Here is a 22555-nt window from a genome sequence, read left to right on the forward strand (position 1 = left end):
AAATATTTTCTCCCAGTCTGTACCTTGTCTTTTCATTTTCTGAATAGTGCCTTCTGAAGCATAAATGTTTTACATTTTGATGAAGTCCAATTTATCAAGTTTTTCTTTTATGGATCATGCTTTTGGTGTTATATCTAAGAAATCATTGCCTAACTTATGTTTACAAAGATTTTTCTCCTAGGGTTTCTTTTAACAGATTTATAGTTGTAGGTTTTACTTTTAAGTCTCTGATCCATTTTGCATTAAGTTTTGTGTGTGCTGTGAAGTAAGGTTCTAAGTTTGTATTTTTGCATGATATCCAGTTGTACCAGCACCACGTGTTGAAAAGACTATCCTTTCCCCATTGAATTGAAAATCATTGACCATAAATATAAGGAGAGTTCGTTATTTCTGAACTCTCAATTCTGTTCCATTGATCTATCTCTATGTCAGTACTACACTAACTTGATTATCTGTATTTTTATAGTAAATAGTTTACTATTATAGTAAACTATTACTATAATACTACTAATACTATAGTAGTATAGTATACTATAGTAGTATTATAGTAATAGTTTATAGTTTTGAAATCAGAAAGTGGACGTCTTCCAGGTTTGTTCTTTTTCAAAGTAGTTTTGGATATTCTGTTTTGTTTTGTTTTGTTTTGTTTTTCACTTCCATATGAATTTTTGGATCAGCCTGTGAATTTTTACAAAGAAAGCCTGCTGAAATTTCGATAGAGATTGAATTACCATATAAATATTGAGTCTTACAACCATGAACATGCAATGCCTTTCCATTTATTTAGATCATCTTTAATTTCTCTCAACAAACATCAATTTGTGTTTCTCAGTGCATAAGTATTACATTTGGTTTGTTAAATATATGCCTAAGCATTTTATTCTTTTTGATGCTATTGTCACTAGAATTAAGTGTTCCTTAATTTCATTTTTGGATTATTTGCTACATGTATATAGCAATAAAATTTGTTTTATGTATTAATCTTGTATTCTGTGATCTGTTGAACTTCCTTATTAGTTCTACCATTAGAACCATTTTTGTGGATTCCTTAGGATTTTCTGCATATGAAATCATGTCATCTGAGAATAAAAAAAATTTCCTTTTTTATTTCCTATCTGGATGACTTTTAGTTCTTCTTCTTCCCTGTTTGAACTGGCTCAAACTTCCAGTGCAATAATGAATAAAAGTAGTGAGCATGTCTTTGTTGCTGACTTTAGGGGAAAAGTATGCAGTCTTTCACTACTAAATATGATGTTAGCTGTAGGTTTTTCATAGATATTCTTTATCATGCTGAAGAAATTTCTTTCTATTCCTAGTTTGTTATTGTTTTTATCATGAAAGGTGGTCGAATTTTGTCACATGCTGTTTCTGTGTCAGTTAATATGATAATGTTTCAGTGCTTTCTTCTTTTAAAATAGTGTATTACATAAATTGATTTTTAGATGTTAAACCAACCTTGTATTTCTAGAATAAATCCCACTTGGTTATGGTATATAATCCTTTTTATATGTTTCTGAATTCAGTTTGTTAATATTTTCTTGAGGGTTATTTCATCTATATTCATGAGAAAGATTGGTATGCAATTTTCTTTATTTTGGATGTCTTTGTGTGTTTTGGGCATCAGGGTAATTGTGCTGGTCTCAGCCAATCGATAGTGATACTGTCAGCTAGAAATACCTGGAGGCACTCACCTGGACTCCAAGGCGAGCCCCCACAGATATTTCCCCTTTCAGAACCAATGTTGTGGTTGAACTAGCCCTTGTGGTTCTTATTATAATTGCAAGATGCACCTCAGCAATAACCTTTAGGAAACTTTGAAAGGAGGAAGTTTATTACTCACAAGTCCTGGAGGGTACATGGCATGCCTTGGACCACACAGAAAGGTTGTGGGTGGAGAAAGAGAGCTGGGACCTGGGGTTATGTTTTTATCGGGGTCAAGAGTGAGGGGCCTAGGGTTTCTCAGATTCACTCTTTATTGATGAATTTAAAACAGAATGGGAATTAAAGTACAAGAAGGGAAAAACAAGCAGCCAAAGGGTCAGTTATCTAAGTCAATCAGAGATCTCTAAAACAAAGGAAACTTCAGGGGTGTGGTGGCCTGGCTCTTTACCTAGTCGTGTAGCTGGCAATTTGTTCTTTTTGATATAGCTGTCTTTGAAGTGGTGCCTCAGCAATCAGAAGCTTAATGTCAGGCACTTGCATTACAATTAAAAAAAAAAAACTGTCAGAGGCTCACACTACAGTAATATTGGCCTACTAGAGCTATTTTGAAAGTGTTCATTCCTCTTCTATTTTCTGGAAGAATTTCTGGAGTGTTGCTATTATTTCCATCTGAAATGTTTGGTAGCATTCAGCAGTGATGCCATCTGGACAGGAGCATCATTGTGGGAAGATTTTTAATTATTAATTTAATTGACTGTCTATTATTGAGTCTGTTTTGAAGTTTGTGTCTCTCTACAAATTTTTTCATTGCATATATGTGTCTAATTTGTTGGTATAAATTTTTTCATACTATTTTCTTATAATTTTTAAAATTCAATAGGCTCAATGGTGATGTCTCCTTTTTCAGTCCTGATTTTAGTGATTCCTTAGGAATCTCTTTTTTTTATCTTGGTCAGTCTGCCTAAGGTTTGTGATTTGTTATCTTTTGGTTTCATTGTGTTGTCCAAAAAAATTAATCAATAGTCAATCTAAGAAAAATGGAAATTTTTATTTGAGCCAACCTGAGGACTATAACATAGGAGACAATCTTCAGAAAACTCTGAGGACTGTTCCACCCATTGGAGGTAAAACCGTTATATAAGTTTTTGAGACAAAGTAGCATATTAATAGTTTACATAGTCCAACAAGGCGAGTAGTGGGTATTAATGACCCATTACAGGATTGAGAAAGGAAAGTTACTCTTAAGGAGTTACCTTGCTGGTTCCAGGAGGAAATTTCTTTTCTTTCTTTCTTTTTTTTTTTTTTTCTTTTTTTTTTTTGGCGTGTGGGCATTCCTGTATCTTTTAAGGGGGATCTAGTTAATGTATAATGTGATGCACAAATCACACTAAAGGGGAGGGGGTAGTGGCTCAAATGGGCAGAGAGAATTTTATGTTTAAAATTTTTCTTGTCCTGCCTGAAAATAATTTTATTTCATTAATTCCACTTTTGATCATTAATCTTTCAATAGCAAGCATTAGGTGATCAAGTATTTGGTCCCTAAATGTTAGGGTGATTCTTTACCTGCCTTGGGTCCATCATGTCCCTTGATGCTGGGTCCTAATAGCCCGGTTCTTTCTTTCCTTTTAGGGGGTGGTACTAGTAAGATGTCTGGCAAGGAATAACGGTCAATTCCAAGTTGTCCAATAGGACTTGCACCAATTTTACCTTGCATGTGCATTGTGCATGTCCATTATTTTATAGAGAACTATAGATGTGATCAATAGTTCCCAGTTGTTTAGATATCATTATCTTAGTAGGAGCAGGTGATACACAGTGCAAAAAACAAGAAACTAAAACTTTATAAGTTACACAAACTGTAATCAAAGTTGGCAATAGGAGGAACAATATCATTAGTAAAGATTTAAGCCAATATCCTCTTGAACCAAACCATTTTCCTAGCATTTCCCTTAAACTGGGAAGAGGATCATTCAGAGTGGAAATCTGATTTTTCAGACGCACCATAAGGGGGGGTTGCATTACAAGACTCATCAGGTATAAAAACACAACATGCACTATGTATTATAGCATAAGCTCCCCCTTGAGAGGTGTTAGAATATTGAGGGCCATGCAATTCTGTAGGACTGCTTTTCTCATCATGGAAATTTCTGAACTGAGCAAACAAATGGCTTGGTTACTATCATTTAAGGATTGCTGGGTGAATTTTGTTAAAGCCTCTATATGAGTAATGATATCTTCTATTCCAAGTGAAGGAATAAATATTGCAGCCAAATAATCATACCATTGGAAAACTGATTGAACCCAACATGCCAACATTGAAAGCAGAATGACAGCAGCTGTTTTCAAGGCTACCTGTAGGTGACATTGAGCCTAAAGGAAACCAATTGTACACCATCCTAACCAATCTGGGGAGATCCAAGGCCATAAATTTGTTCCATAAACCTATTGGGTCCTGTTAGGAGCTATCCCACCATTTTAACATCTAGTGAAAACCGTCTTTCAGACCTTGAAACATACACCCAAAGGTTATCAAACATTAGGTAGGATTAATTTGGGATTTAAAAACATTGACTAATGTGGATCTGATGCCATCGTTCTGCAACTTGCAGCTTGAAGTCAGGCGGATGCTTTCGAAAGCTGTGAGAATGGCCTGATGCATTCCTTTGGACTGCCACGCTTTATGCTACTGGATGCTAAGCCACGTTGCATTCATCCATTTCCTTACTGATGGGAATTTGGAGTGTTCCCAGTTTTTCCCATCACCAACACCCTTGTGCCTGTGTTCTTGTACGCTACAGGTACCAGCGTGTCTCCGGAAGAAGTACCAGGCAGCGGACTTGCCGGAACATAGAGGAAATAGCTTTTATTTTTCCTTCCAGTTTTAAGATCTTGGGCTCAAAGCAAGGACTCTGGAGTCCCAGAGCAGGGATTAGGATTTGGACATCTTTGGGCATGATTACTCTGCCCACCACACCCAGCTCCCTCTCCAGAGCTCACCTACACCTGCCTTCTTTGTTTGTATCAGTTCCCCCCAAGAGTCAGAGAGAGCAGTTGGCCTGTGGTTGGGCTGGTGCTGGTGCGGAGCGGGTGGGGTGGGGAGGGGGCATCCTCCCAGTAATTGGGCAGGGAGCAGAAGCAGGCAGGATGGGGTCTAGGGCTCTCCAGGCCAGCCGCCACTGTCTCCCAGGCTGGAGAAGGGGCTTGAGGGGAAAGGCAAATGGGGTGAACTGAATGAGGGTGGGGTTCTGACCTCCTCCTACACACGGGGGCCAGATGTATGACCTGCCACTATTTCCCTCTGGAACTGGAAAGCTCAGGGCCAAGCCACAGCCTGTGATATACATGTTTCCAGCCACATTTTTCTGTGGTAGTTGGTCAGAACACGGAACAGGGAGATGGTGTGCTCAGTGGAGGGAAGGGAGGCAGGGAAAATGCATCACCAAGGGTTGAGGTCACGCCCTCCCATGTCACCTCCCTTTCAACAAGCTTCTCTATTTCCTCACACTGGTGACCACAGCCCCGGGACCCCCTCTGCCGACAGGCGGTGCTGGTGCTGGTGCTGGACTTCTCCCCGGGCACAAGTTGCCTGCACGTCTCGGTGAGCAGAAACCTCAGCTGGAAGGTCTCTGCCAAACTTAGTTACGCAGACAGCAGCGAGATGTGCTACACCGCCAAGCAATAACCAGTGGATCAGGTTCAGGGTCAAAGCTGTAAACTAAGCAGTCAAGCCCACCTTCTCCAGGGAGGGGTTTGAGAGGAAGGATTCAGTCCCACGAACGTTCTTTGCTGACCCTGAGGTCTGTGACTGTCCCATCCCACATGTGGTCTGTCCACCTGAGCTCATGCCATGAACTCTGGAAGCGAGTCAGGGTGAGAATATGGGGGAAGGGTGGACCCAAGTGCTGCCCATTGTCCAGGTGCAGTCACTCCTTACTTCCCATCCTCACTGCGCCCATCCTGCCCCTGTCCCAGGTAGCTCATGTTGGGTGGTCTCATATATGGGTCCCCTGATTCTAAGATGAGCTACTCTGAGGAGCCACCCTTCCCAATCTCATTCCATCCACACCCACAGTAGTTGTCAGACATCATAGGATCACAGAGTAGGATCGAGAGCCTCCTCCAGCGAATCCAACATTTTGAGCATCCCGACACCCTGTCGTGGGGTTTGGTGACTTCTGCATCATCCCCCTCCTATGTTTTGGGAATTTAACAACAACCCTTGAACAAAACAGATCCGACCCTTGCTTTTGCTCATTCAATGCCTTACAGAACCTGGACCAGCCTCTACTCCCTTTACTCCCTGAATCACATCTTCCTCCCTCAAGGGAGATTATCCCTGATTACTTTTATTCACACACAGGGACACACAGTCACCAACCTGGAATGTCCTATCTACCGTCATACCCCCTTTTGTGTAGTAAAACACCGGTCTTTCGGGAAGGGTGTCAGGCAGAACCACCCTCGCCTCACTCAAACACAAATCTGTCCCTCTGAGTCTCAGGCTGGTACAGCCCTGGGTCCCGGCTGAGGGAAGGAAGTGCTCCCCAACCTCCAGTGAGGGGGAAATCGAACATGGAGTTCAGACTCAATCTCGTGTGTCCTGAAGAGGCAGTCTGGGAGATTGAGCGGGGACACGGAAATATCATTTCCAGGAAAATCTGTGTCATGGGGCGGGTGGAAGAGTATTTGACGGGGACCATGCAAGAACACAGACCTACTAACCACACTTGCCATAGAACCTGACGGGCCAATTTCCACTCAAGGGTATAGAGACGACCAGGCTGGAGGAGGGTGGTCAGCTGGCTAGGGCAGGGAGGATGTGAAAGCTTCCAGATCGGAGCTCTGGAAGGGGGTCATGAGTTCCTGCTGATGGGGAGGGGGAATGGCAGAGATGAATGGGAACCGCCAGACCCCAAAGGAGGAGGGGGGTTTGGAGAGAACTAGAAGAGGGCCTTCGGGGGAAAGGGAGGACGTGCCAATGTGGCCTGGCAGAGCCCACACAGGACCCAGACCTGGGACACTCCGCTGGCTTGACTGCAGGGATGGTAGCAGAGGCTGGCCCAGAGTCCCCACCACAGGATGCCGGAGATACTGTTCTGGAAAAGGCTCTGACGTGGAGCAGCGCCCCGCCCCGGCCCCCTACCCCTACCCCTCCAGAGAGAAGGCAGAACACAGAACATGAGAGGTACTTTAATTGGAAACTGCTGTGAAACTGGGGCGGGGCGGGGGCAAAACAAGGGGGAGAGGAAGCCCGAGCTGAGGCAGAACAGGAGGGAACGAGCTTGGCCACAGCTCCCGGGCCCCAAAGGTACCAGCTGCTCCTCTTGCAGGAAGACGCTGGGCTCAACCTGTGAAACAGCGGAGTCAGGGAAGAGCCTCAAGCCAGGGCCAGCCCCCAGCCCTGCTCAACAGCCAGGACTGTGGGAAGGGGTACGGTGTGTGTAACACTCACTTCAAAGGGTCTGGAACTTGTCAGCCAGGTACTGCATGGCGGCTGCAACAGGGACAGGCATTAGCAGGCGCTCCAGACAGAGGGATATAGAAGCCCGTCCCCCTATCCCCGTGAGGAACCGCCTAGCCCTGCAACCTGAAACCCCCTCCAGACCCGATGCAAAGAGCTCTGGGCCTGATCACTCCCCACCACCCAAATTGAATGTGGAACCGGTTCCTAAAGGGAAACAAAATGTGCCAGCGGCTCTCATGCTGTGGGCCGTGCCACAACCAGTCAGAACTCGTCACACAAACAAACAAACAATCCAACAAGAACCTTAGAAGCCACACCAAGCAGCAGTTCAAGGAAAAAATCAACGAGGCATCTCTAAAAGTCCTATCAGAAGGAGATTCCCTAGGACTGGTCTGGTTGGCAAAGTGTGCATGCAGTCCAGACAGTACTTTGCTACTTGTACACACGCCCAGCTGTACATGCACAGCCGGCTCCAGGGCCAGGCCTGCTAGGTTCTCCTCCCCACAGGGATGTTGGTCCCTGCGAGGCCGACTGCACCTGCAGCCCACCCCCACCCCAGGTGCCCACCTGGGTTCTGCACTAAGACACCGCTCTCCGTCCCTGGTTCCTCATACCAAGTTGCTCCTTAAGGTCGTCTATTTCTCTCTGTAGCACGAGACACTAGGCCAGCAGACACAGGAGGAAGAGAAATGATTAGTATACTCTGGCCTCCTCTCTCCTCCACCTTCTCCTCTCTCCAGGGCCCTCCATCCCAAAGCCGGGTGGCTAGACTGGCAAGGGCTCCTCAGTGGAAAGGAGGTGGGCTCCCTCCGTGGGGTACGCGATGGGGGCAGGGGAGGGGGGGCCCCACACATGTCAGTTGAACTTGGACCCAGATCCCGCCCTCGAGTTTGGGCCTGCATTTCCAGGAGCCAGAGGAAGCATTACCCAAGGACAGCCCTGCGTTCCCAGTGGCTGCTGCTGCCTTTCCGGTCTTGGGGGATGGTCAAGTGGCTCCCGGTCACCTGAGAGGGAAAGGACACACAATCCAGCTTCCCAGGCTCCCAGTGAGGTGGAAAGGGCCAAGCGGGGTCTAACGTGAGGTGAGGCAGCACCACCCTCCGCTGGCAACAAGCCGCCCCTGCTCTGCCCAGCAGCCCGAACCTTCTCTCTGGGCCTGCCTCCCCTGTTCCCCGGGGGCAGCCATTTCGCCACCGCGGGCCCCAAAGACTGTGGCTCTGGATTCGACCCTCCCAGAGCTGCAGCCACAGCCAGCACGTGGGAGAGCAATGTGGGCGAACAGGACTTAACAGAAAAGGCTGTTCCCCTGCAAGTCTACACCCGGAGGAGCTGTTTGGGGCACTGCCACCCATCACCCCGGCCGCACAAACCCCACACAGAGGATGATGTGGCTCAAGGCCAGCCCTGCCAGCACCCCGTCTCCTGTGGGAGAAGCTGCCTGGGAGCAAGGCTGTGCCCCCAGCAGAGACAGAGCCAGAGGTTTCTGTCCTCCACCCCTCTCCCCTCCCCTCATATCAAACCCACGACACTCACCTGAGGGGACAGGCCCCCTGGGCATGACTTCTCCTGGGTTCAGGGCCAAGGGCTCTGAGTTGCCTGGATCTTGGGGGCCTCTGGTGTTGAGGTCGCCACTGCTGGCTTTTCCACGATGCATGCGTGGAAAACATGTGCCTGGCCTGTAAGCTGGCAGCTGAAACAAGAATTTCTCACCGATTTGGACTAAGGATGTGTGTCTCTCTGTGTGTGTGTGTGTGTGTGTGTGTGTGTGTGTGTATGTGTGTGTGTGTGTGTGTGTGAGAGAGAGAGAGAGAGAGAGAGAGAGAGAGAGAGAGAGAGAGAGAGAGAGAGAGAGTTATGTGATTAGGGGCCGGGGTGAGGCAGGGAATTGGGAAGGGAATTGAAAGGCTGATCTCATTAGCACTTCCTCCCTCAGTCAGCCCCAGGCCAGCAGGCAGAGGTGATCTAGGGACAACAGTGGGGCACTGAGAAAGCCCAGGTCCCCTGCAAGGAAGGTCTGGGGAACAGCTAGGAAGTAGGAATCAGGAAGCTGGTGAGTCTAAATACTGAGGTTTTTTGGGGAAGCTTTTAAGGGATCCCCCGACCCAATTCAGCTACCAGCCCTCCCTTCCATCCCAGCCCCAGTCTCGCAGAGGAGGCTGGAAACAGGCCAAGAGTGGAGAACCGGGCCCAGCACACCCGAAGTGCTACCTTAATGTTTGTCCCTAGTAAAAGGAGCCCGATCTGGCATCCTAATGACCCAGTGACCGAGGGGCACCCAATGACGACCCCTGAGGGATGGACAGAGGCAGCATGGGTGAAGACGTGTGTCCTGGGGGCGGTTGGAGCGGGGGTGGGGGAAGAGTGGGGAGAGAGGAGGAGCATGGCCTACTCACTTGGCCCTTTGCGGCTGGGTCTCTATTTGGGTCCTTATCTTCTCCCGCCACCGCCTCAGACTCCCTTGCCCGCCTGGCCACGGATTTCTTCCCAGCGCCGGTGTGCTTGGACTGTTCGGTTCCCAAAGGGACCAAGGTATACCTCTTGAATCTCCCAAGCAGCGGAATACCAGAGATTGGGGGCAAGGTGGCCGGTTCCAGGGCAGTTGCCGAGATTCGCTCTCCCCCAGAAGGGAAGGTTGTCCCCGGGGCAAGTTTGGAGGCTCCCCTGAGGGATTTCTTCTCCTGGGCCCCCTTCTTCCTAGGAGTGACCCACGGCAGGCCACCTGCAGCAGCAGCAGCAGCAGCTCCCGGGTAGCTGGACCTGCTGCCCCCCTTCCCCCAGAGCACGCTCCGCATTTTCTTAGGGGAAGAGATGCCCTGCTCTCCCACGTCCTCCGTTTCCACAACCGAAGTGAGTCCTCGCGGAGCCGAGGACAGGGAAGAGCCTGGCACGTGAAGGAAATTCTCCCTGACTTGGAAATTCGAGTGTCTGGGAGTGTCCCCGGGATCCTCGGGTCTGCTGGGCTCGGCCTGGCCTCCTCCTCTGGGGTAAGTGCTCACCGTCATCAGCTGTGTCTCACTGAACTCATCTGAGGACTCGGGGTTGGACAGCAGCCAGGCCAGGCCTTCCTCGGGGAGCCGCTGGCGATCCGCGGCCACGTTCAACCTACGCTTAGGGCCTCTCTCAGGGTTCCCCCAGGCCCGGCCCGCTTCGGGCCCACCGAGGTGGAGAGGGCGGGCCGGAGCTGGCGGCGCTTCCCCACAGCTCTGGTCGGGCGCTCCTCGACCGCCGGGGCCCGCCTCGAGGCCGGCCCACGCGGCGGACACTTCGAAGGCGGCGCAGCTCTCCAGGGACGGGTGTCTGCGGACGCCCAGCACGTCCCACTCGGCCAGCTGCAGCAAGATGGCCGCCGCAGACTCCTCGTCCAGGTCCAGGAGGTCCCTCTTGTCGTCAGCCGGGGAGCCAGGTCGGCCTTCGGGGCCCCACGGCACCGGCCCTCCCGCTTCCAGCATCTCCCGCTCCAACTGGAAGCCCTCGGGGTCCGGGAAGCCGCCCCCGCCCTCGCCGCTCCGCGGCTCCCCGGGCTCGGGGCCTGGGTCGGGTCCCCATGGGACTGCGGGGCCGGCCGGGCCGACGCCGGCCCGCTCCCCGCCCTCTGGGCCGAAACCCGTTCCCCACACAGACACCTCATCGGGGGAGCTCATGTCGCGACCCTGGCGGCGCCGGAACCGGGGCGACGGTCGATGGCCCGAGTCGCGGTCACGGCGGGTGAGGCGGGCGGCGCTCAGAGGGCAGCGGCAGCCACCTCACGCGCCGCACGAGCTCGCCTCAAAGGAGACGACGCGCGGCTTCCAGCGCGCCTCCCACGCCCGCGCCGCGGCCTCCTCATTGGTCCAGGCCCCGCCAACCAGCGGGCGCCTTGTTCGCCTGCCGCCTCGAGGCCTAACCAATGGGGTCGAGGGCCTCTGGTTTGCCCCCAAGCCTGTGGGCGGTCCGGGCAGTGGGCTGGCGAAGGGGATGGTGGGAGTGCCTCCCTCTGTCAAGCCTCTCGGCCCGCCTCCTCCTGTCCCGCCTCCCCTTTCCGGTTAGAGTCACAGCTCTGAGCCTCCGTCTCCCATCTACACAGGGGGTCGGGGAGTGAGGGCGCTGGGCTCCACGGGTGGTGAGGATGAAACGTCAAGATGGAGGCGCTGGACGCCTAGCAGGCGCCGAAAGCATTTGCCAGCCTCCCTTCCACCGCAAGCCTTACGACCCAACAGGAGAATGGGCACAGGAGTCCCGCAGTCAGCGATCAGGGGTCGGCCAGAGAGCAAAGGGATCGTATTTTCGTTCTGTAAGGTCTCTGTCTCAACTGCTCCATCAAATGTGGCTCAGCAAACGTTATTGGCAGGCGGGTTTGGCGGACAGACTGGGGTTGGCGGACAGACTGGGGTTGGCCTCGCTCCATCAGCCCTTCCCCCGCTCTGAGGCAAATTCAAAGAAGAGGAAATCGCAGTGGCCAGTTACACCCCAAGAGATGCTCCCCACCGCTGATCCTGGAGATGTGAGCTAAAACCACGAATCGGGTTTCACACACTAGGTTGACAGCCTTCAAAGAGCTTAACCATTCCGAGGGTGGGAGAGGTTAGGAGCAAACCCCTGTGGCGGTGGTGCAAGAGATCCATTTGGGAGGTAATCTGGCAGAATCCATTGAAAGCAACTTAGTGCCAGCACGGACTCTGTGCCTGGCACTCTTCTAAGCGCTGGGCATAGATAGTAATGCATCCGCGTGACACGCCTAGAACTATAGTACCAACTATTACTGGCCTCTTACCGGTGAGGAAACAGGCACTGAGAGGTTCAGCCACGGGCCCAAGGTCATTCGGCTCGTGGGGATCAGCGGCAGGATTGAAACCAATCAATCTGACTCCAGAGTCCTTGCTTTGAGCCCAAGATCTTAAAACTGGAAGGAAAAATAAAAGCTATTTCCTCTATGTTCCAGCAAGTCCGCTGCCTGGTACTTCTTCCGGAGACACGCTGGTACCTGTAGTGTACAAGAACACAGGCACAAGGGTGTTGGTGATGGGAAAAACTGGGAACACTCCAAATTCCCATCAGTAAGGAAATGGATGAATGCAACGTGGCTTAGCATCCAGTAGCATAAAGCGTGGCAGTCCAAAGGAATGCATCAGGCCATCCTCACAGCTTTCGAAAGCATCCGCCTGACTTCAAACTGTAAGTTGCAGAACGATGGCTTTGGATTCACATTTGTAAATTAAAGCACTTGCGTGCGTGGGCACACACACACACACCAGTCAATCCTATGTAATATATGAGAATTCATTCAAGTATATGTACAAGTATGTCTTAAAGTTTTGAAGGACGCACAACCAAGGCCTACCAGTTGTGATGGGGGTGGGTGTGGATAGCCAGGTGTCTCTCAATTTTTCTTGGAACTGTCAGTTCTCAGCTTCCCTGAGCTGAGCAGTACTGATGTCTGGGGAGTGGTCCCTCTCTTGGTTTCTATATGGCCCATGGATGTTAGAATTTCCCTTGTCTGCCACCCAACTCCTACTCTGACACCCCTCCATTCCTCTCATACCTTCCTTCTGCTCTTTCCCTTTCATACTCCTCTGCCTTCAGTCACCTCTCTCTCCTGCATCCTGCTCTGGCTGACCTCCTGGAGAGTCCTGGGATGTCTGAACCCCTCTTGTCTGTGGAACTCAAAGGCCCAGTTTTCTGGGTCTGCACCTGAGAAGCTGGCCATGCTGGAGAAGTTACAGAGCAGGGGAGATTGGGTGCACTGTAAATCTGCAATCCTCCTCCTCGAGCCTGCCCCCGATGGTGCCTGCCTGTTTGTGGATACCGCCCTCTTCCACTTCTCCCAGTGACTTTTTAAGTCATGGTGTGCTATTTCAAATATGTTAAAATGAATAAGGAAGGATATAGCAAAATCTCCTGCATCCACCAGCATCCTATGAAACATTACCAGTGGATCCAGTGGAAGCCTCCGTCTTCCCTCTCACCATTTCCACTCCCTTCCTCCCTCGCCCATAGAGAGACTCCCAGAACTTCTTCTCACCTTCTCCACTCTCTTCGTCCCTGTGGCTCTCCTACCTGCTCTTCCCCTGCATCCCATACGTCTCCAATGATGTCACTAATCTCTGCTTTACCCCCCTACACTCACCAGGATCCAATACTGGTTTTGACTTACTCTCTTGGCCTGGGGTGGGAGCCAGTGTCAGAGGTTCCTCTTGGCCTTCCCAAGGTGATAGCTCTTACTCCACAGACCAGTGACCCGATGTGCAGGTCATTGCTCCAACTGCCAAGTGTATCACTTAGAATTATCAGCTTGGGGACTGGAGAAATGACCACTATGTTGGTCCAGGGACCCAGTCAGCTCACCGTGAACTGATATCTATCCCCAACTCCTTTTACTGCCAGAACCTCATAAGCCCCACTCTAACAGGGCCCCATCATGACACTTTGGGCTTCTGGGATCAATGTCAGCTCAGAACCTGTGGCCAGTAGTCCTAGACATGTCTGTGTCCAGTGCCAGTGTGCAGTCACCCAAGCATCTAAGAAAACTGCTATAAACATTTGCATACAGATTTTTGGCGAATGTAAGTTTTCATTTCTCTTGGGTAAATATCTAGGAGTTAACTTGCTGGATTGAATCGTTAGTGTATTTTTAACTGTTTCCAGAGCGTCTGTACCATTTTTTGCATTCTCACCAACAATGCAGGGGAGTTCTAGCTGTTCCTCAGTCTCTCTAGCACTTGGTATTGTCTGTATTTTGTTTTTATTTCAGCCATGCTTATAGCTATGTTGTGGTATTTCATTGTGGCTTTAGTTATTTCCCTAATGACTAATGAGGTCAAACATCTTCTCAATAGCTTACTGGCCATCCAGTAAGCACAATGTCAGTTCGATTTTTTTTTTTTTTTGCTCATTATTTATTGGGTTGTTTGATTTCTTATTACTGAATATCGAATGTTCTTTGTCTCATTCGGATACAAGTTCTTTACCATGTGTGCTTTGCAAATATTGTTTCCCAGTCTGTGGCTTATGCTTTCAAAAACAAAGAAACAGACAACACAATTTAAAAATGGGCAAAGGAATTGATTAGATATTTCTCCAAAGAAGACACACAAATGGCCTACAGGTATATGAAAAATGCTCAACATCACTAGTCATCAGAGAAATGCAATTCAAAACCACAATGAGTTATCACCTCAAAACTGTTAAGATGGCCAGTATTAAAAAAAAAACAAAACGAAACTTAAAATAGCAAGTGTTGGCAAGGAAGTGAAGAAAATGAATCCCTTGTGCATTGCTGGTGGGAGTGTAAAATGGTGCACCCACCATGGAAAACAGTATGGAAGTTCCTAAAAAAATAAAAATGGAACTCCCATATGATCCAGCATTCCCACTTCCGTATATTTACATTTACATTACAAACTAATTGAAATCAGGATCTTGCATAGATTATTGCACTCCCATGTTCATTGCACCATTATTCACAATAGCCAAGAGATGAAAACAACCTAAATATCTATCAACAGGTGAATGGATAAAAGGTAGTATATATAATGTATACATATAACAGAATATTATTCAGCCTTTAAAAAGAAGGAAATCTTGCTATATGCTGTAGTATGGATGAACTTTGAGGATATTATACTAAGTGAAGTAAGCCACTCACAAAGGACAAATACTGCATGTTTCCACTTATATGCGGTATCTAAAGTAGTCAAACTCTTAGCAGCAGGAAGTAGAATCCTGGTTGCCAAGGGCTTGGGGGAGGGGGAAATGGGGAGTTGTTGTTCAATGAGTATAGATTTGCAGTCATGCAAGATGAAGAATTCTGGAGATCTGATTACAACAATGTTCATATAGTTAACAACATTGTACACTAAAAAATTTGTTAATAAGGTCGGTTTCATATTATGTGTTTTTGCAATAAAAATAAATTAAAAAATAAAATGCCTTATTCAGTGGCTTTTCATATATTCCCAGTTGTGCATCTATCACAATCAATTTTAGGATATTTGTGTTAGCCCAAGAAGATGCCCTGTATCCCTTAGCCATCACCCCCTACCCCCCAACCCACCCCAGCCCTATAGGCAAGTAATAAACTACTTTCTGTCTCTATGATTTGCCTAGTTAGGAAATTTTGTATAAATGGAATCACACAATATATAGTACGTTTTGTCTGGCTTCTTTCACTTAATATAATGTTTTTGAGGTTCACTCATGTTGTAGCATGTATCAGTACTTCAGTTATTTTTATTGCCAAATAATATTCCATGGTATGGCTATACCACATTTTATTTATACATTCTTCAGTTTATGGGCATTTGGGTTATGTTTACTTTGGGAATATTATGGATAATATTCCCAAACTAAATGCTGTTACGAATATTCATATACATTTTGAGTTCATGAGTTTTTTTGGTGAACATATGTTTTCAGTTCTCTTAGGTAGATCCCTAGGAATGGACATTCTGGCTCATATGGTAACTCTATGTTTAACTTTTTAAGAAAATACCAGAATATTTTCCAAAGAGATTCAACTATTTTACATTATCACCAGAAGTGTATGAGGATTCAAATTTCTCCAAATCCAAATATTTGTTATTATCTGTATTTTGGATTATAGCCATCCTATTGTTTTTGCAACATGGTATCTCATTATGGTTTTGATTTATATTTCCCTACTGACTAGTGGTTCTGAACATCCTTTCATATGCTTATTAACCACTTCTATACCTTCTTTGGTGAAATGTCTATACAAATCTTTTACCCAATTTTTTAATGGGGTCATTTTCTTATTTATTTATTATTCTTATTCTTTATTCTGGATACAAGTTCTTTGTTAGATCTGTGACTTTCAAATATTTTCTCCCAGTCTGTACCTTGTCTTTTCATTTTCTGAATAGTGCCTTCTGAAGCATAAATGTTTTACATTTTGATGAAGTCCAATTTATCAAGTTTTTCTTTTATGGATCATGCTTTTGGTGTTATATCTAAGAAATCATTGCCTAACTTATGTTTACAAAGATTTTTCTCCTAGGGTTTCTTTTAACAGATTTATAGTTGTAGGTTTTACTTTTAAGTCTCTGATCCATTTTGCATTAAGTTTTGTGTGTGCTGTGAAGTAAGGTTCTAAGTTTGTATTTTTGCATGATATCCAGTTGTACCAGCACCACGTGTTGAAAAGACTATCCTTTCCCCATTGAATTGAAAATCATTGACCATAAATATAAGGAGAGTTCGTTATTTCTGAACTCTCAATTCTGTTCCATTGATCTATCTCTATGTCAGTACTACACTAACTTGATTATCTGTATTTTTATAGTAAATAGTTTACTATTATAGTAAACTATTACTATAATACTACTAATACTATAGTAGTATAGTATACTATAGTAGTATTATAGTAATAGTTTATAGTTTTGAAATCAGAAAGTGGACGTCTTCCAGGTTTGTTCTTTTTCAAAGTAGTTTTGGATATTCTGTTTTGTTTTGTTTTGTTTTGTTTTTCACTTCCATATGAATTTTTGGATCAGCCTGTGAATTTTTACAAAGAAAGCCTGCTGAAATTTCGATAGAGATTGAATTACCATATAAATATTGAGTCTTACAACCATGAACATGCAATGCCTTTCCATTTATTTAGATCATCTTTAATTTCTCTCAACAAACATCAATTTGTGTTTCTCAGTGCATAAGTATTACATTTGGTTTGTTAAATATATGCCTAAGCATTTTATTCTTTTTGATGCTATTGTCACTAGAATTAAGTGTTCCTTAATTTCATTTTTGGATTATTTGCTACATGTATATAGCAATAAAATTTGTTTTATGTATTAATCTTGTATTCTGTGATCTGTTGAACTTCCTTATTAGTTCTACCATTAGAACCATTTTTGTGGATTCCTTAGGATTTTCTGCATATGAAATCATGTCATCTGAGAATAAAAAAAATTTCCTTTTTTATTTCCTATCTGGATGACTTTTAGTTCTTCTTCTTCCCTGTTTGAACTGGCTCAAACTTCCAGTGCAATAATGAATAAAAGTAGTGAGCATGTCTTTGTTGCTGACTTTAGGGGAAAAGTATGCAGTCTTTCACTACTAAATATGATGTTAGCTGTAGGTTTTTCATAGATATTCTTTATCATGCTGAAGAAATTTCTTTCTATTCCTAGTTTGTTATTGTTTTTATCATGAAAGGTGGTCGAATTTTGTCACATGCTGTTTCTGTGTCAGTTAATATGATAATGTTTCAGTGCTTTCTTCTTTTAAAATAGTGTATTACATAAATTGATTTTTAGATGTTAAACCAACCTTGTATTTCTAGAATAAATCCCACTTGGTTATGGTATATAATCCTTTTTATATGTTTCTGAATTCAGTTTGTTAATATTTTCTTGAGGGTTATTTCATCTATATTCATGAGAAAGATTGGTATGCAATTTTCTTTATTTTGGATGTCTTTGTGTGTTTTGGGCATCAGGGTAATTGTGCTGGTCTCAGCCAATCGATAGTGATACTGTCAGCTAGAAATACCTGGAGGCACTCACCTGGACTCCAAGGCGAGCCCCCACAGATATTTCCCCTTTCAGAACCAATGTTGTGGTTGAACTAGCCCTTGTGGTTCTTATTATAATTGCAAGATGCACCTCAGCAATAACCTTTAGGAAACTTTGAAAGGAGGAAGTTTATTACTCACAAGTCCTGGAGGGTACATGGCATGCCTTGGACCACACAGAAAGGTTGTGGGTGGAGAAAGAGAGCTGGGACCTGGGGTTATGTTTTTATCGGGGTCAAGAGTGAGGGGCCTAGGGTTTCTCAGATTCACTCTTTATTGATGAATTTAAAACAGAATGGGAATTAAAGTACAAGAAGGGAAAAACAAGCAGCCAAAGGGTCAGTTATCTAAGTCAATCAGAGATCTCTAAAACAAAGGAAACTTCAGGGGTGTGGTGGCCTGGCTCTTTACCTAGTCGTGTAGCTGGCAATTTGTTCTTTTTGATATAGCTGTCTTTGAAGTGGTGCCTCAGCAATCAGAAGCTTAATGTCAGGCACTTGCATTACAATTAAAAAAAAAAAACTGTCAGAGGCTCACACTACAGTAATATTGGCCTACTAGAGCTATTTTGAAAGTGTTCATTCCTCTTCTATTTTCTGGAAGAATTTCTGGAGTGTTGCTATTATTTCCATCTGAAATGTTTGGTAGCATTCAGCAGTGATGCCATCTGGACAGGAGCATCATTGTGGGAAGATTTTTAATTATTAATTTAATTGACTGTCTATTATTGAGTCTGTTTTGAAGTTTGTGTCTCTCTACAAATTTTTTCATTGCATATATGTGTCTAATTTGTTGGTATAAATTTTTTCATACTATTTTCTTATAATTTTTAAAATTCAATAGGCTCAATGGTGATGTCTCCTTTTTCAGTCCTGATTTTAGTGATTCCTTAGGAATCTCTTTTTTTTATCTTGGTCAGTCTGCCTAAGGTTTGTGATTTGTTATCTTTTGGTTTCATTGTGTTGTCCAAAAAAATTAATCAATAGTCAATCTAAGAAAAATGGAAATTTTTATTTGAGCCAACCTGAGGACTATAACATAGGAGACAATCTTCAGAAAACTCTGAGGACTGTTCCACCCATTGGAGGTAAAACCGTTATATAAGTTTTTGAGACAAAGTAGCATATTAATAGTTTACATAGTCCAACAAGGCGAGTAGTGGGTATTAATGACCCATTACAGGATTGAGAAAGGAAAGTTACTCTTAAGGAGTTACCTTGCTGGTTCCAGGAGGAAATTTCTTTTCTTTCTTTCTTTTTTTTTTTTTTTCTTTTTTTTTTTTGGCGTGTGGGCATTCCTGTATCTTTTAAGGGGGATCTAGTTAATGTATAATGTGATGCACAAATCACACTAAAGGGGAGGGGGTAGTGGCTCAAATGGGCAGAGAGAATTTTATGTTTAAAATTTTTCTTGTCCTGCCTGAAAATAATTTTATTTCATTAATTCCACTTTTGATCATTAATCTTTCAATAGCAAGCATTAGGTGATCAAGTATTTGGTCCCTAAATGTTAGGGTGATTCTTTACCTGCCTTGGGTCCATCATGTCCCTTGATGCTGGGTCCTAATAGCCCGGTTCTTTCTTTCCTTTTAGGGGGTGGTACTAGTAAGATGTCTGGCAAGGAATAACGGTCAATTCCAAGTTGTCCAATAGGACTTGCACCAATTTTACCTTGCATGTGCATTGTGCATGTCCATTATTTTATAGAGAACTATAGATGTGATCAATAGTTCCCAGTTGTTTAGATATCATTATCTTAGTAGGAGCAGGTGATACACAGTGCAAAAAACAAGAAACTAAAACTTTATAAGTTACACAAACTGTAATCAAAGTTGGCAATAGGAGGAACAATATCATTAGTAAAGATTTAAGCCAATATCCTCTTGAACCAAACCATTTTCCTAGCATTTCCCTTAAACTGGGAAGAGGATCATTCAGAGTGGAAATCTGATTTTTCAGACGCACCATAAGGGGGGGTTGCATTACAAGACTCATCAGGTATAAAAACACAACATGCACTATGTATTATAGCATAAGCTCCCCCTTGAGAGGTGTTAGAATATTGAGGGCCATGCAATTCTGTAGGACTGCTTTTCTCATCATGGAAATTTCTGAACTGAGCAAACAAATGGCTTGGTTACTATCATTTAAGGATTGCTGGGTGAATTTTGTTAAAGCCTCTATATGAGTAATGATATCTTCTATTCCAAGTGAAGGAATAAATATTGCAGCCAAATAATCATACCATTGGAAAACTGATTGAACCCAACATGCCAACATTGAAAGCAGAATGACAGCAGCTGTTTTCAAGGCTACCTGTAGGTGACATTGAGCCTAAAGGAAACCAATTGTACACCATCCTAACCAATCTGGGGAGATCCAAGGCCATAAATTTGTTCCATAAACCTATTGGGTCCTGTTAGGAGCTATCCCACCATTTTAACATCTAGTGAAAACCGTCTTTCAGACCTTGAAACATACACCCAAAGGTTATCAAACATTAGGTAGGATTAATTTGGGATTTAAAAACATTGACTAATGTGGATCTGATGCCATCGTTCTGCAACTTGCAGCTTGAAGTCAGGCGGATGCTTTCGAAAGCTGTGAGAATGGCCTGATGCATTCCTTTGGACTGCCACGCTTTATGCTACTGGATGCTAAGCCACGTTGCATTCATCCATTTCCTTACTGATGGGAATTTGGAGTGTTCCCAGTTTTTCCCATCACCAACACCCTTGTGCCTGTGTTCTTGTACGCTACAGGTACCAGCGTGTCTCCGGAAGAAGTACCAGGCAGCGGACTTGCCGGAACATAGAGGAAATAGCTTTTATTTTTCCTTCCAGTTTTAAGATCTTGGGCTCAAAGCAAGGACTCTGGAGTCCCAGAGCAGGGATTAGGATTTGGACATCTTTGGGCATGATTACTCTGCCCACCACACCCAGCTCCCTCTCCAGAGCTCACCTACACCTGCCTTCTTTGTTTGTATCAGTTCCCCCCAAGAGTCAGAGAGAGCAGTTGGCCTGTGGTTGGGCTGGTGCTGGTGCGGAGCGGGTGGGGTGGGGAGGGGGCATCCTCCCAGTAATTGGGCAGGGAGCAGAAGCAGGCAGGATGGGGTCTAGGGCTCTCCAGGCCAGCCGCCACTGTCTCCCAGGCTGGAGAAGGGGCTTGAGGGGAAAGGCAAATGGGGTGAACTGAATGAGGGTGGGGTTCTGACCTCCTCCTACACACGGGGGCCAGATGTATGACCTGCCACTATTTCCCTCTGGAACTGGAAAGCTCAGGGCCAAGCCACAGCCTGTGATATACATGTTTCCAGCCACATTTTTCTGTGGTAGTTGGTCAGAACACGGAACAGGGAGATGGTGTGCTCAGTGGAGGGAAGGGAGGCAGGGAAAATGCATCACCAAGGGTTGAGGTCACGCCCTCCCATGTCACCTCCCTTTCAACAAGCTTCTCTATTTCCTCACACTGGTGACCACAGCCCCGGGACCCCCTCTGCCGACAGGCGGTGCTGGTGCTGGTGCTGGACTTCTCCCCGGGCACAAGTTGCCTGCACGTCTCGGTGAGCAGAAACCTCAGCTGGAAGGTCTCTGCCAAACTTAGTTACGCAGACAGCAGCGAGATGTGCTACACCGCCAAGCAATAACCAGTGGATCAGGTTCAGGGTCAAAGCTGTAAACTAAGCAGTCAAGCCCACCTTCTCCAGGGAGGGGTTTGAGAGGAAGGATTCAGTCCCACGAACGTTCTTTGCTGACCCTGAGGTCTGTGACTGTCCCATCCCACATGTGGTCTGTCCACCTGAGCTCATGCCATGAACTCTGGAAGCGAGTCAGGGTGAGAATATGGGGGAAGGGTGGACCCAAGTGCTGCCCATTGTCCAGGTGCAGTCACTCCTTACTTCCCATCCTCACTGCGCCCATCCTGCCCCTGTCCCAGGTAGCTCATGTTGGGTGGTCTCATATATGGGTCCCCTGATTCTAAGATGAGCTACTCTGAGGAGCCACCCTTCCCAATCTCATTCCATCCACACCCACAGTAGTTGTCAGACATCATAGGATCACAGAGTAGGATCGAGAGCCTCCTCCAGCGAATCCAACATTTTGAGCATCCCGACACCCTGTCGTGGGGTTTGGTGACTTCTGCATCATCCCCCTCCTATGTTTTGGGAATTTAACAACAACCCTTGAACAAAACAGATCCGACCCTTGCTTTTGCTCATTCAATGCCTTACAGAACCTGGACCAGCCTCTACTCCCTTTACTCCCTGAATCACATCTTCCTCCCTCAAGGGAGATTATCCCTGATTACTTTTATTCACACACAGGGACACACAGTCACCAACCTGGAATGTCCTATCTACCGTCATACCCCCTTTTGTGTAGTAAAACACCGGTCTTTCGGGAAGGGTGTCAGGCAGAACCACCCTCGCCTCACTCAAACACAAATCTGTCCCTCTGAGTCTCAGGCTGGTACAGCCCTGGGTCCCGGCTGAGGGAAGGAAGTGCTCCCCAACCTCCAGTGAGGGGGAAATCGAACATGGAGTTCAGACTCAATCTCGTGTGTCCTGAAGAGGCAGTCTGGGAGATTGAGCGGGGACACGGAAATATCATTTCCAGGAAAATCTGTGTCATGGGGCGGGTGGAAGAGTATTTGACGGGGACCATGCAAGAACACAGACCTACTAACCACACTTGCCATAGAACCTGACGGGCCAATTTCCACTCAAGGGTATAGAGACGACCAGGCTGGAGGAGGGTGGTCAGCTGGCTAGGGCAGGGAGGATGTGAAAGCTTCCAGATCGGAGCTCTGGAAGGGGGTCATGAGTTCCTGCTGATGGGGAGGGGGAATGGCAGAGATGAATGGGAACCGCCAGACCCCAAAGGAGGAGGGGGGTTTGGAGAGAACTAGAAGAGGGCCTTC

The 22555-nt window shown here is 46.0% G+C and overlaps 1 protein-coding gene across 1 annotated transcript; it reads right to left on the bottom strand.

Moving 5' to 3' along the window:
• Positions 1–7115: 7115 nt before the first annotated feature.
• Positions 7116–10767, bottom strand: LOC130706278 (uncharacterized protein CXorf49 homolog). The gene is made up of 5 exons (XM_057537665.1): positions 9520–10767; positions 8660–8816; positions 8054–8130; positions 7741–7786; positions 7116–7156 (listed from the first exon to the last, which is right to left on the bottom strand). Exons 1-5 carry the CDS (start codon positions 10765–10767, stop codon positions 7116–7118), a joined length of 1569 nt encoding a protein of 522 aa, XP_057393648.1.
• Between the last annotated feature and the right edge of the window lie 11788 nt (positions 10768–22555).

The sequence above is a fragment of the Balaenoptera acutorostrata genome, chromosome X (assembly GCF_949987535.1).
Source record: "Balaenoptera acutorostrata chromosome X, mBalAcu1.1, whole genome shotgun sequence".
NCBI lineage: Eukaryota > Metazoa > Chordata > Mammalia > Artiodactyla > Balaenopteridae > Balaenoptera > Balaenoptera acutorostrata.

Excerpts from the sequence above, each read along its gene's own strand:
- LOC130706278 (XM_057537665.1), bottom strand. The coding sequence starts at position 10,767 with ATGAGCTCCCCCGATGAGGTGTCTGTGTGGGGAACGGGTTTCGGCCCA. Across the intron at positions 8,817-9,519 it reads ACCCAGCCGCAAAGGGCCAA|CTGCCAGCTTACAGGCCAGG; the intron begins GTGAGTAGGCCA and ends TTCTTGTTTCAG. Across the intron at positions 7,157-7,740 it reads CGACCTTAAGGAGCAACTTG|CCGCCATGCAGTACCTGGCT; the intron begins GTATGAGGAACC and ends TCCCTGTTGCAG.